The sequence below is a fragment of the Rattus norvegicus genome, chromosome 13 (assembly GCF_021556685.1).
Source record: "Rattus norvegicus strain SHRSP/BbbUtx chromosome 13, alternate assembly SHRSP_T2T, whole genome shotgun sequence".
Classification (NCBI taxonomy): Eukaryota; Metazoa; Chordata; class Mammalia; order Rodentia; family Muridae; genus Rattus; species Rattus norvegicus.
Window position 1 is genome coordinate 103,130,961 of NC_141546.1, and position 10,322 is coordinate 103,141,282.

The window sequence follows — 10,322 nt, forward strand, 5'->3', positions numbered from 1 at the left end:
ACAGTGACCTAAGCCTGCAGAGGGGACAGTGACCAAGGCTGCAGAGCTCCAGGTTCGGGAGCTCGGCTAAGGGCCAGTGGTGTACAGGGCAGTCAGTGTAGCCACGGAGCTCCTGCGTCCTTCGGAAGGGCCGACCCCTGCTCTACATGTGCTGTGACCTCACTGTCACGCAAGGGCAGTCTGATGAGGACCAGACTTACCGAAACTCAAATAACAAAGCAGTTGTTCTTATTTTATGCTTATGTTAGTGACAAAAAGAGCTTTTTAGAGATTGACCAAACGTGAGCCGCAGTACCTGGCGGGGGCAAGTAGCCGTGGAACAGGACACTGCCGCAGGACGACCTCTCCAGCTCCTCACACAGCAGCAGCCTTCGCACTGCAATAGTCAATGAAGCTTGTCAGGGGCCATGCACACACAGCTGCTCCACACTCACTCTCAGTTAAGGGCGTGAGGAGAGAAAGGGATGTTTAAACAGCTCACAGCTGAGACGTTTGTAGAGCTGCTCTCCAGAGGACCTAAGTGAAGACACTCTGCTCTGGGCAGCTTTAGCACAGGGTCAGTCCCAGGAGATCACACATACCTAGTGGAGTGATCCCATAAAATTCTGCCTCGTGTCTGAGAACGTTGATGCTGACTCCCCTGTAAGGAAGCAAACAAAGTCTGTGAGCTCTCTAACACCAGTGACCTAGGCCACCATGGCGACCACGGAGAACACAGCAGACCCTCAAGGGGATGAGGCCACCAAGCCTAAATTTTGTTTTTTTCTCACATTCTCTTTCCAACACCATTAATCACCTGGAAGTGGTTAAGAATTTGTGCTCTCTCCCAGAGGCACAGATGCAGTTGCCAGCACCCAAAGGGCAGCTCATATCAACTGAAACTCCAGTCCCAGGGCTCCAGCTTCCTTTTCTGACCTCCAAGAACACATGCAAGTACTTGTGCACAGTCATGTGGGTGGCAAAACACTCCACACAGGACAAAATAGATATTTAAGATGCACTGCTACCACTTAAAATGGTTACATATTTGATGATTTGTATGAGTAAGAGAGATTTGAGGAATAATACAATGAATTATCAAGAAAAATTCAACCAAAAAAAGAAAGGCAGAAACCGTTCTTGTAGAGGACTTTTTAACTCAAGTCTCTCTATAAATGCGTTCGCCTTCCCCATTATACTGGAAGCTTCCTCCTCTTCTGACTGCTCTGTGTCTTCCACAGGGCCTGGTGCAGTGCTCATTTACACACCTTGCAGCATTCTGTGTGCAATGAGGACGGCCCTGCCCAGCAGGAGAGCTGGGTAACGATCTGTAACTGACAGGAAGAGGGTGAGCCCCCAAGTCCACAGCACTGAGGCTCACGGTCGCCCGCTCTGCCTTTGAGAACATGGCCAGGCCTCAGCACATATAATTAATTGTGAGTTAACGGTTTCATTTGTGACTAGTTTAACAGAAGAAGGTATGGGCTAGGAAGGGTTTGAGTAAAGCAACGTCCCAAAGATGAGGACCCAAGGGTAAGAATTCAGATCCATCCACATCACAAGAACGCCAGACAGGCGTGGCAGCCCACTTGTACAGAAGTGGGACCCAAATGGCCCCAGAGCAAGCTGGCTGACCATGGGACGGCTAGATCTAGGTCAACTGAGAGACCCTGCCTCATGTAGAAGGCAGAGATCTAAGATGCTGACACCAACCTTGGCACACTCACACTCACAAAAAACGAAGAACGCTGGAAACGTCCAAACTCCACTTTAGAGTCAAATGCTAAGGATACAGTGGCAAAGGCCCAAGACAAGGAAGGGCTCAGGGCAAACATGGTCTCAGAAGCTCGAGGAGCTGCAATGCAGACAAGTCACCAGCACAGGCTGGCAAACATAATTTGTGGTACCAGCAATACAAAATGTTATGCAAAACACACGGTTAAGGGGTTGGGGATTTAGCTCAGTGGTAGAGCATTTGCCTAGCAAGCACAAGGCCCTGGGTTCGGTCCCCAGCTCCAAAAAAAATCACAGTTAAAACAGTGTTTTAAAAACTTCCTTCTTTTGAAAAGTAACCAAAGTTTACATTTGCTGGGCCCCTGCGAAGGCAGGAGAGTAAGAAAGAGTGGGCCTCTCCTGGACCTAAGTCACAAACAAACAGACCTTTGCATGGAATGAGGTGCCTGAAAACCCCTCACTGTGGAGGCTGAGTGCTCTCCTCTCACCCAGCACAGCCCACCTCCCACTGGCTTCAGGGACTGTGCACCTAAACTAAGTCAAGAAGCAGCTAAAGGGCACCCAAGAGTCCTCAAAGTTGGATCTACAAAAAAAATCAGAGCCTTAGTGAAGGTCGGACAGAAATAATGAAAATTTAAAAAGAAATACTAATAAAGCTTTCTGTAAGAATGCAAACTAATTCAAGATGGCAAACTGAAAGGTAAGAAAGGTTAGGGTTAGGTGATCGTTCAGTCATCCATAAACTACTACCCACCCATCAGAGGCTGGGTGTATAGTGAAGAGCGGGTGCCCTTCTAGAGTGGAGACCTGTTTAAGGATTACTAGCATGTTAGTGCATACAGCAGGAGCTGACAAGCTGACAGACAAGTGCAAACACAGCCGTAGACAGACACAGCAGAAGCAAGCCCCAGAGAGGGACAGGATTATAAGAGAAATTAGGTATGGGCAAGAGACAGACAAGCGAGAGGAAACCCAAACCATCAGCCGTGCGTCACAATCACCTCTGTTTCCAGCAGAGCAGAGCGCGCTCAGACCACAACACTGGCTGCAGGACTGAAAGAATACAGGGATGCAAAGCAGGGACTGGCCAGAGAGCTGCCAGATCGACCTGGAGGGAAAGGCAGAGTGGCCCCGACCCACCCAACTCAGCTGAGGATGCTGTTAGCCACGGGGCCCATCAGAGCCCCTTAGAGGCTGGAAGTGTGAGGGGGCAAAAGAGAAAGAAAGAAACCAGCAACAAAACTCAGGCCGGGAGTCCGCTCCCTACACAGCACAGCTGCACTGAGGTCTATAACCAGCTACACAGGATCCCCGACTCAGGAAACAGAATCACCCGAGGAGCTGTAAGAAGTGACTGCTGCCGTGACTGTGGCTCACTGTAAGCTCCTAAGGCTGTGCCCAGGTGGACATGGATACAACTGAACCGCAGTCCTTCCTGAACAGCCAGACACTGGCGGCCAGCAAGGCCTCAGAAAGGGTGAATCTCTTACCTTAAGTCGAGTTCTTTTGTCCGAAGAAAATTTAGAATGGGGGCGAATGCTGCCGGGTCCCTATCAATAAATATCTGCAAGTGAAGAACTGTGTCACAGTCAAGTCAACATCAACGTCCCCTTTCCACATCTGAGGCACACAGACTCCCTGGGCTCTAATGTCCCTGACCCTGAACGCTCCAGCTGTGCTCCCAGGTGCTTTCATTCTAAAGGCTAGGAAGCTGGGGGAGGGGAGGAGACACCCGGGGAAACACTCCCATCTAAACACTCCGGACTCAACCAACACTTTGAAAATAACACAAGTGTCCTGAGGCTGCTGTGGCAGTCCCCAAGGTGGCAGCTGCCATAACTCCTGTGACGTAAGAAGAGAGCACCGTGTGCTCCAGTGCAGACGGTCGGTGTTAACACAGCCGTCATCAGGAGCAGGGCAGGATATCCATGGGCTTAACTGACAATCTCGCCATCTCTGCTGCAAGGACTTGGGAGGACTACAGCAGAGGACCGTAGCGTACGCAGAACAAAGACGGAGACCGATGAGCTGGCTTTGACTCCATCTTTAAGATAACTTCATGCAGACACATCTGTTTTGCTGCCTTAGTTGACCTACAATTTTCGCCAAATTAACTTCAAACTGCTTCTGAGAGCTGTCAACTCTCTTTGAACACTAGTTATCTGAACACAATTGCGCCTATGACAATGTTGTAAGTACAGAAAGCCACCTCTTGGTCTACACCTTACTCCACACTGTAGTCTCACGGGTTCACAAGAACCTGCAAGGCTCTACTCACTCTAACACCAGGCTTACTGGTGTTTCTTACTCAGGCTTACTGACGGTTACAGTTTCAGCTACTCACTAAGGCAATACAAGTTACACCCTACACTCTCTCTAATCACAACATCTCAGACGCCACAGACAGTAGATATTGCTTAGGGCTCTCTTTCCAGTTTACAAACACTGCATGTGACGGTTTTGAAAATGCCACACTAAATTTGTGCTTACTAAAACATGAGCTTTCCTGTCACTAAAACTCATAAGCGTTTGTTGACTGAATTTAGAAACATAACATTTATACTCACAGCACCAGTTTCATCTCGAAGTGTTGAAATCCTTCCACTCAGCAAACTAGGAATCATTAAAGTAAGCAAGCGTTAGTTATAAAAATCTGAAAATAAACAAATTCCTTACCAGATGTCAAAGCCAATACAAGCTAATTTTCTGTTTCCAACTTTTAAAAAGATCTCAGTTTTAATCAGGTGTGGAGTGTTTGCTATAACTCCTTAGAAGGCTGAGGAAGGAAGAAGAGTTCAAGGCCAGACTGGACCACATGGCAAAACCCTTCTCAGCAGTACAAAGACAATAACATTTCCAACTTAAAAGACAACATTTAAATTCAAAATATTTTTAAAAAAAGTCTTAAATTAACTAATGAGGACAGTTTTCATATTTGGCAAGTAATCACATATAATCACACAAAGAATTACATAAGTTACCTGGAAAAAAAAGAATCTGGAATCCACATAAGAGTCTGCCTTGAGGTACTGAACCTGCAATGAGAATCATCTTGCATTATGAATGAGAACGCACTGAGATGGGCAGCAATGGTCGTCCTGGGCTGAGGATGACTACCCCCTCCATTATGTTTGTCCTGCTTACTACGGATAAGCTTTACCAGTCTGCGTCAGAGTTAAGATGCAGCAAAATCAAATGCAACACTTCTAAAACCCAAGCTTCTATCCATCACCGCAAATCCCACCCTCCACGCCGTGAGGAGCGGCTTGTCGCCGCCCTCTCTCAGCTTTATGCCTCTGGTGTCTCTGTCCCAGCTCAATCACCTTCTCCATGTCCAATATTCCAAGTCGCACCCGTGTCTCCTGACACAACTAGGTTTCCAATCCACAATGGCTTCTTTCTCCAGACATTCTGCCCTGCATGACCTCCTTCTGATCAACTTGAGACTCATGTACACTCTCTGTACTTGTCCTGGGCATTGCCAAAGGATGAGGAAAACAGGTACTATCTGCTCCCTGTTCATCATGGTCTAGCACCCAAACTTTCCTCCGTTTCCTTTCACATCTGCCAAGTGGCACAGCAAATGTCAGTGGATGGCAGACCAAACTGAGAGCTGCAGAGGTCAATCCACACCTAAGCCTAAGACAGCAAGGGCTTAAGACAGCTCATCTCCTGATAAACGATAACTCCTTAAAAACCTGTGCAACTTTCAGGAGTGTCACACACACACACACACACACACACACACACACACACTCACACACTCACACTCGAAAGAAAACAATGTTTTGTTTTTTAAGGGTGGGTAGCAGTGCTTGGAGAATGACCTGTAATCCCATGGCCTAGCACTAGCACAAACCCACAGCTACACTGGAGCAGAGTGTGACCGTCAGAGATGCACTCTATCCAGTTCAGAGTTCTGTGGCCTTTATATGGTTACAACAGAGCATTTACATATAAAGGAAGTATTGGTAAACATGTAACCAGGCTGTCCACATGGCCATTGGCAGGATGGGCCTTATGCCACCTAATGTTGGTGACAGCAGAAAACAGTACAAGTCCCCTTCTACAGAATGTCTGCTACAGCCTGATTCTCTCACACACTCTCTGTAGTTATCAAAGTACACTTGTTAATCAGAGGGAAAACGTTAGCTGTCCCCCATCCACACCTCTATATTCTAATCTGTAAGGAAAAGTGACCTGCAAAGGGAAAGAGCTGGTGTTTAAAAGATGTATTTACTGGAGGCTGGAGAGATGGCTCAGTGGTTAGGTGCACTGACTGCTCTTCTAGAGGTCCTGAGTTCAAATCCCAGCAACCATATGGTGGCTCAGAACCATCTGTCATGGGATCTGATGCCCTCTTCTGAAGACAGACACAGTGAACTTCTAGATAATAAATAAATAAATACATCTTAAAAAAAGATGTATTTATTTTATTGTCTTATGTATACGAATATTTGCCTACATGTATGTACGTGCATCACGTGGTACCCACAGAGGTCAACAGAGGCCATCAGAGTCCTCTGGGACTGGAGTTACAGACGGTTGAACTACTATGTAGGTGCTGAGATTTAAAATCAGGGCTTTTGCCAGAGCAGCAAGTGTTCCTAACCATAAATAAATAAATAAATCTATAATTTATTTCTTATAGATTATGTCTCTATAGAGATACAGATATTTTCCATTGAGAGATCTTAGAGAGATACAAGGATGCTAACTCACAACTAACTTCACAGTTTATAAATAATCCAAGTTGTCAAGCACTCCCATGCTCATTAATCTAAGAAAGGAGCTAAAACCAAGTTAGGTAGTCTATTTCTGTACTCCCACTGCTCCAGAAGCTGAGACAGGAGAGTGAGCTCCATGCTAGCCTCGAATGCACAGCAAATCTGAGGCCAGTGGATTGTGAACGCCTCAAGAACATACACACATACACACACTGATATGAAGACGTAAATAAATAGGAAGGAATTCAACAAACACATACTCAAAAAACATGGCAGCTTTTCCTAAGGCATTTCTTAGCAAACTCTCAAGTAATTCTATAGGTTCAAGGTTCATAGTTCATAGGTTACTACTGGTCACAGAAACCTCAAGTCAATGGTAAATGGAAGCACGCACAGAAAGACTCACGTGCAGAAGGCATTAGATAATGTCAAAAATAATGGTAGAAAGGTTCATTTTGATTGTCTGGGACCTCCATGGACACAAACCGTTGGAGTTTGTATGAAGGCGTCCCTACAATTAAACAAAGAGAGAAGATCTACCTTTGCCCTAGGTTGTTTTCTGTTGCTATGATAAACACTGACAAAAATCAACCCGGGGAGAAAGGGCTTGTTAGGCTTAGAGGCTCAGTCTGTCACTGAAGGAGAGGCCAAGGCAGAAGTGAAGACAGGAACTGAGGCTGAGACAAAGGAGCAGTGCGGATACTGCTCTGGACCAAAGTGGACAGAAGGAGCTGAACGCCACCACCACTGGGTCCGAAGAACCCGGCACCTTAACTTTCAGTGGCTTTGTCGGGCACTTTGTCACCACAACCCAGCAAACACAGACACATGTTCATCACCTTCAGGAAACCATTTTAAAGTGCATAGGTCTGCTTACAATCACAATGTCACACTAGCATGAAGGACACAGCTGTAGTCACAGCATTCAGGAGGTGGGGCAGGCAGTCACAGACAGTAGGAGGGAAACCTTCATTACACAGCCAATCATTATCAAGCACACCTGAAAAACAATATGTAACTTCTGGACAGAGATTGGACAAGATATATATGATTAACAAGTGTGCCAAAGACGGACAGATGGTGGTAAACACAGCAAACAGAAGACTAAAGAAATTAGCATATCTGGTTATGTAGCACACCCACTCTAGTGGCTTGCCACAAAATTCATCTGCAAATATGAAGCTAAATATGAAAATGTGAAGTAAAGTGATTTGCTATGAAATACTACTATGACAAAACCTCTAAGTCTCAGTTCATGATCACTCCCTCCAGGTCTTCTAGGGATGCATGAGACTGGCACTATAGTAACTTTCAGGAAACTAACCAATACAAAGTAACTTGCTCAAGGCTGCTAACCTAGAGGGGAGGCCTGCTATATGCATAAGAAACCAGTTTGTTTCCAACACTTTCCATCAGCCAGCCCCTCTCCTTTCTGCACTGATACCTGAGTAAACAACGACTCTTCACTGATGCTATTAATAACACTCACTACCAGTTTTTAAAGTCCCCATAGAGTGCCACACCAGAGGACATGCCAGCAGCATGCTGCCTACTGTCCCCACAACCCAGCAGCATGTTCTGTGACTTTCTTCCATTTCTGAACAAGCGCTTTCTACACCTTAGGCAGTGACTCCAGAGCTTCAAACTGTGCCACAGGTTGTCTTCTAAAACATTCAAACCAGGAATAAATTTATTGTCTTTTTTTTATTAAATGCTAACTAGCACTTTGAAAAATTCAGAACCCAGTAAGAACCAAGTTCACCTCTAAGACATCCACTTTTTATTATTACTTTGTTTTTAATCTTGATGCACTGGTGGGAATGCACAAGGGAGTGCGCATGTGGAGCCAGTCTGCTCCTTTCATCTTAAGGATGGCCCGGGAGGGCACTCAGGTGGCCAGCCTTGCTAAGAAGTGCCTTTTTAGCCTAGCTGTCTAGCCACATCCATCTCCAATACACAATAAACAAGGCAGGGGCTGAAGAAATGGCTCAGTGATTAAGAACACTTGCCAATCTTGCTGAAGGCCAGAGTGCAGTTCCCAGCACCCACATCAGGTGGTTCTCAACAAGACTCACCACATCTGTAACCCCAGCTCTAAGGGCTCCGTTAGCCTCCACATGCAGCTGCATTCACAACACAATTAAGACAGAACAATCTTTTTTAAAGTGATAATATAACGTAGTTTTTTGTCATAAAGCTATATTCTTTTGAATGCCTGGGAGGAAAATACGTGAGATATCCACGGATGCTCAAAAGTGGTGTGAAGATCTGGCATGAACACAATCCTGCTTCTATGTAGTAACACACACTACTCACGCCTCCTGCGGAACATTTCACTTGTGCATACTAAGTTACCTGCAATAGTTTCACGTAGTTCTAGGTGGGCAGGGAAAACACACTATTTACATTAGATGAGGTCATCTGCACTTGACCTAGTATGCATGGAATGCAGCGGAGGTCATTTTCATGTGACTTGCTATGTCTGGAATGCAGTAGAAGAGGTGCAGCTTCTCCAACTGTTCAAACTTTGCTTTGTAAGTAACAAGAGAGTGACAGACCAAGTTCTCCACCGCCTGGAAAGCCGGTACCTTCACTGCTGTTAATTTGTAATTTTTAAGTAGCAAAAGTGTTACTTGTTTAAAATCTTCAACACTGAAACTAGTCTTCCCAGGACAACAAAATAGCCTGTTCTCCAGAGCATTCCTCTCCCTGTATGTATTTTTACTATGCCTTAAAGTCAAGCTTCTCTCAACTAGCACTGACAATAATACCCTTTTCTCAGATGAGTAATGGGTAAGTCATGGCAAATCCACAAAAATGGGGTTTTGGTTTTTTTGCTTGTTTGGATTGTTTACTTTGCCAACAAACGTAATAAAAAGCACAGAATGAGAGTGGAAGGCCTAAGAGTCTAAAGAAGACAATTCACCCGGTTTTCTCCTTGCAGATACCTAAGCTGCCCACAGGTCAGTATTTAGTCACACCCCTCTACATGTGGAAAAAATCCTTCCTGTCCGTGCACCGAGAGAAACTCTGGAAATGAACAACGATGTTGATCTACCCCGTTCCCGCACTGACATCTGTATCAGAGTACAAAGACGCACTCCTGTCCCTTGCAGAAGCTAAGCCCACAGCTAGGTAAACCTGCAGAAAGAGAGGCTCGCTCCTATGCAACAGTGCAAGCCTTAGCACCGGAGACTACAACTAGCTGGAACGCTGACAGCTCGGTGTCAGGACGCCTCGGGAGGCCCCAGTCACTTGGTCAGGGACGTCCACCATGCCAACTGTGCTCCTGTGGACTGACACCATAGGAACCAGGAGGAATAAAGACTGAATTTTAACAGTCTTTGCACTCGACCTGGGACCAGACTCTGAAGGATGCACAGGGATCCTTGGATCCTGCAAAACTGTCCCTGCCTGTCGCGGGTACCCTACCGCGCCGTGCAGACGCCACCCTGCCCTGCAGCCCGTACGCCACCTGGCCGTGCAGACGCCGCCCCGGATGCAGCACCTTTATCACCTGGGCTTGCACATGTCACTCCTGCAGCAGCGGTCGTCCCACCCACTGTCCCCGCGTGGACGCGGGCTCACCTGGTCCCCCCAACATTCAGCTGCACGATCTCCCCGCTGCTGGCCGCCGCCGCAGCGAAGCTGCCGCAGTGCCCGCCCGCCATGTCTGCGGTCGGAGCCGAGGCTGGAGCCAGGAGCGGCGGCTCGGCGGCCAGAGCGCACTCGGAACGCCGAGCCTCTCGCAGCGTCCCGGCTCGAGCCTGCCTCTCCCGCTGAGTGCTCGCGGCCTCCGCCTCTCGTGGCTGCAGGCCGCCGGCCCAGCCCGGCCTCTCCTCAGGGCCCACTCGCCTCCATGGCGGCCGCCACAACCGTCTG

The 10,322-nt window shown here is 47.1% G+C and overlaps 1 protein-coding gene across 2 annotated transcripts in view; it reads right to left on the minus strand.

Moving 5' to 3' along the window:
- Positions 1-10,322, minus strand: part of Kctd3 (potassium channel tetramerization domain containing 3) — a 38,524-nt gene extending 28,202 nt beyond the window's left edge. Inside the window, exons 1-6 of one of the 2 annotated variants that reach the window (NM_001107199.1) lie at positions 10,029-10,322; positions 4,695-4,748; positions 4,281-4,326; positions 3,204-3,277; positions 582-640; positions 296-376 (exon numbers count right to left, since the gene is read on the minus strand). In NM_001107199.1, coding sequence (NP_001100669.1) covers positions 296-376; positions 582-640; positions 3,204-3,277; positions 4,281-4,326; positions 4,695-4,748; positions 10,029-10,111 — 397 coding nt within the window. In that variant the 5' untranslated portion in view covers positions 10,112-10,322. The remainder of the gene's footprint in view (positions 1-295; positions 377-581; positions 641-3,203; positions 3,278-4,280; positions 4,327-4,694; positions 4,749-10,028) is intronic. The other variant, XM_087581053.1, reaches the window with a different exon arrangement.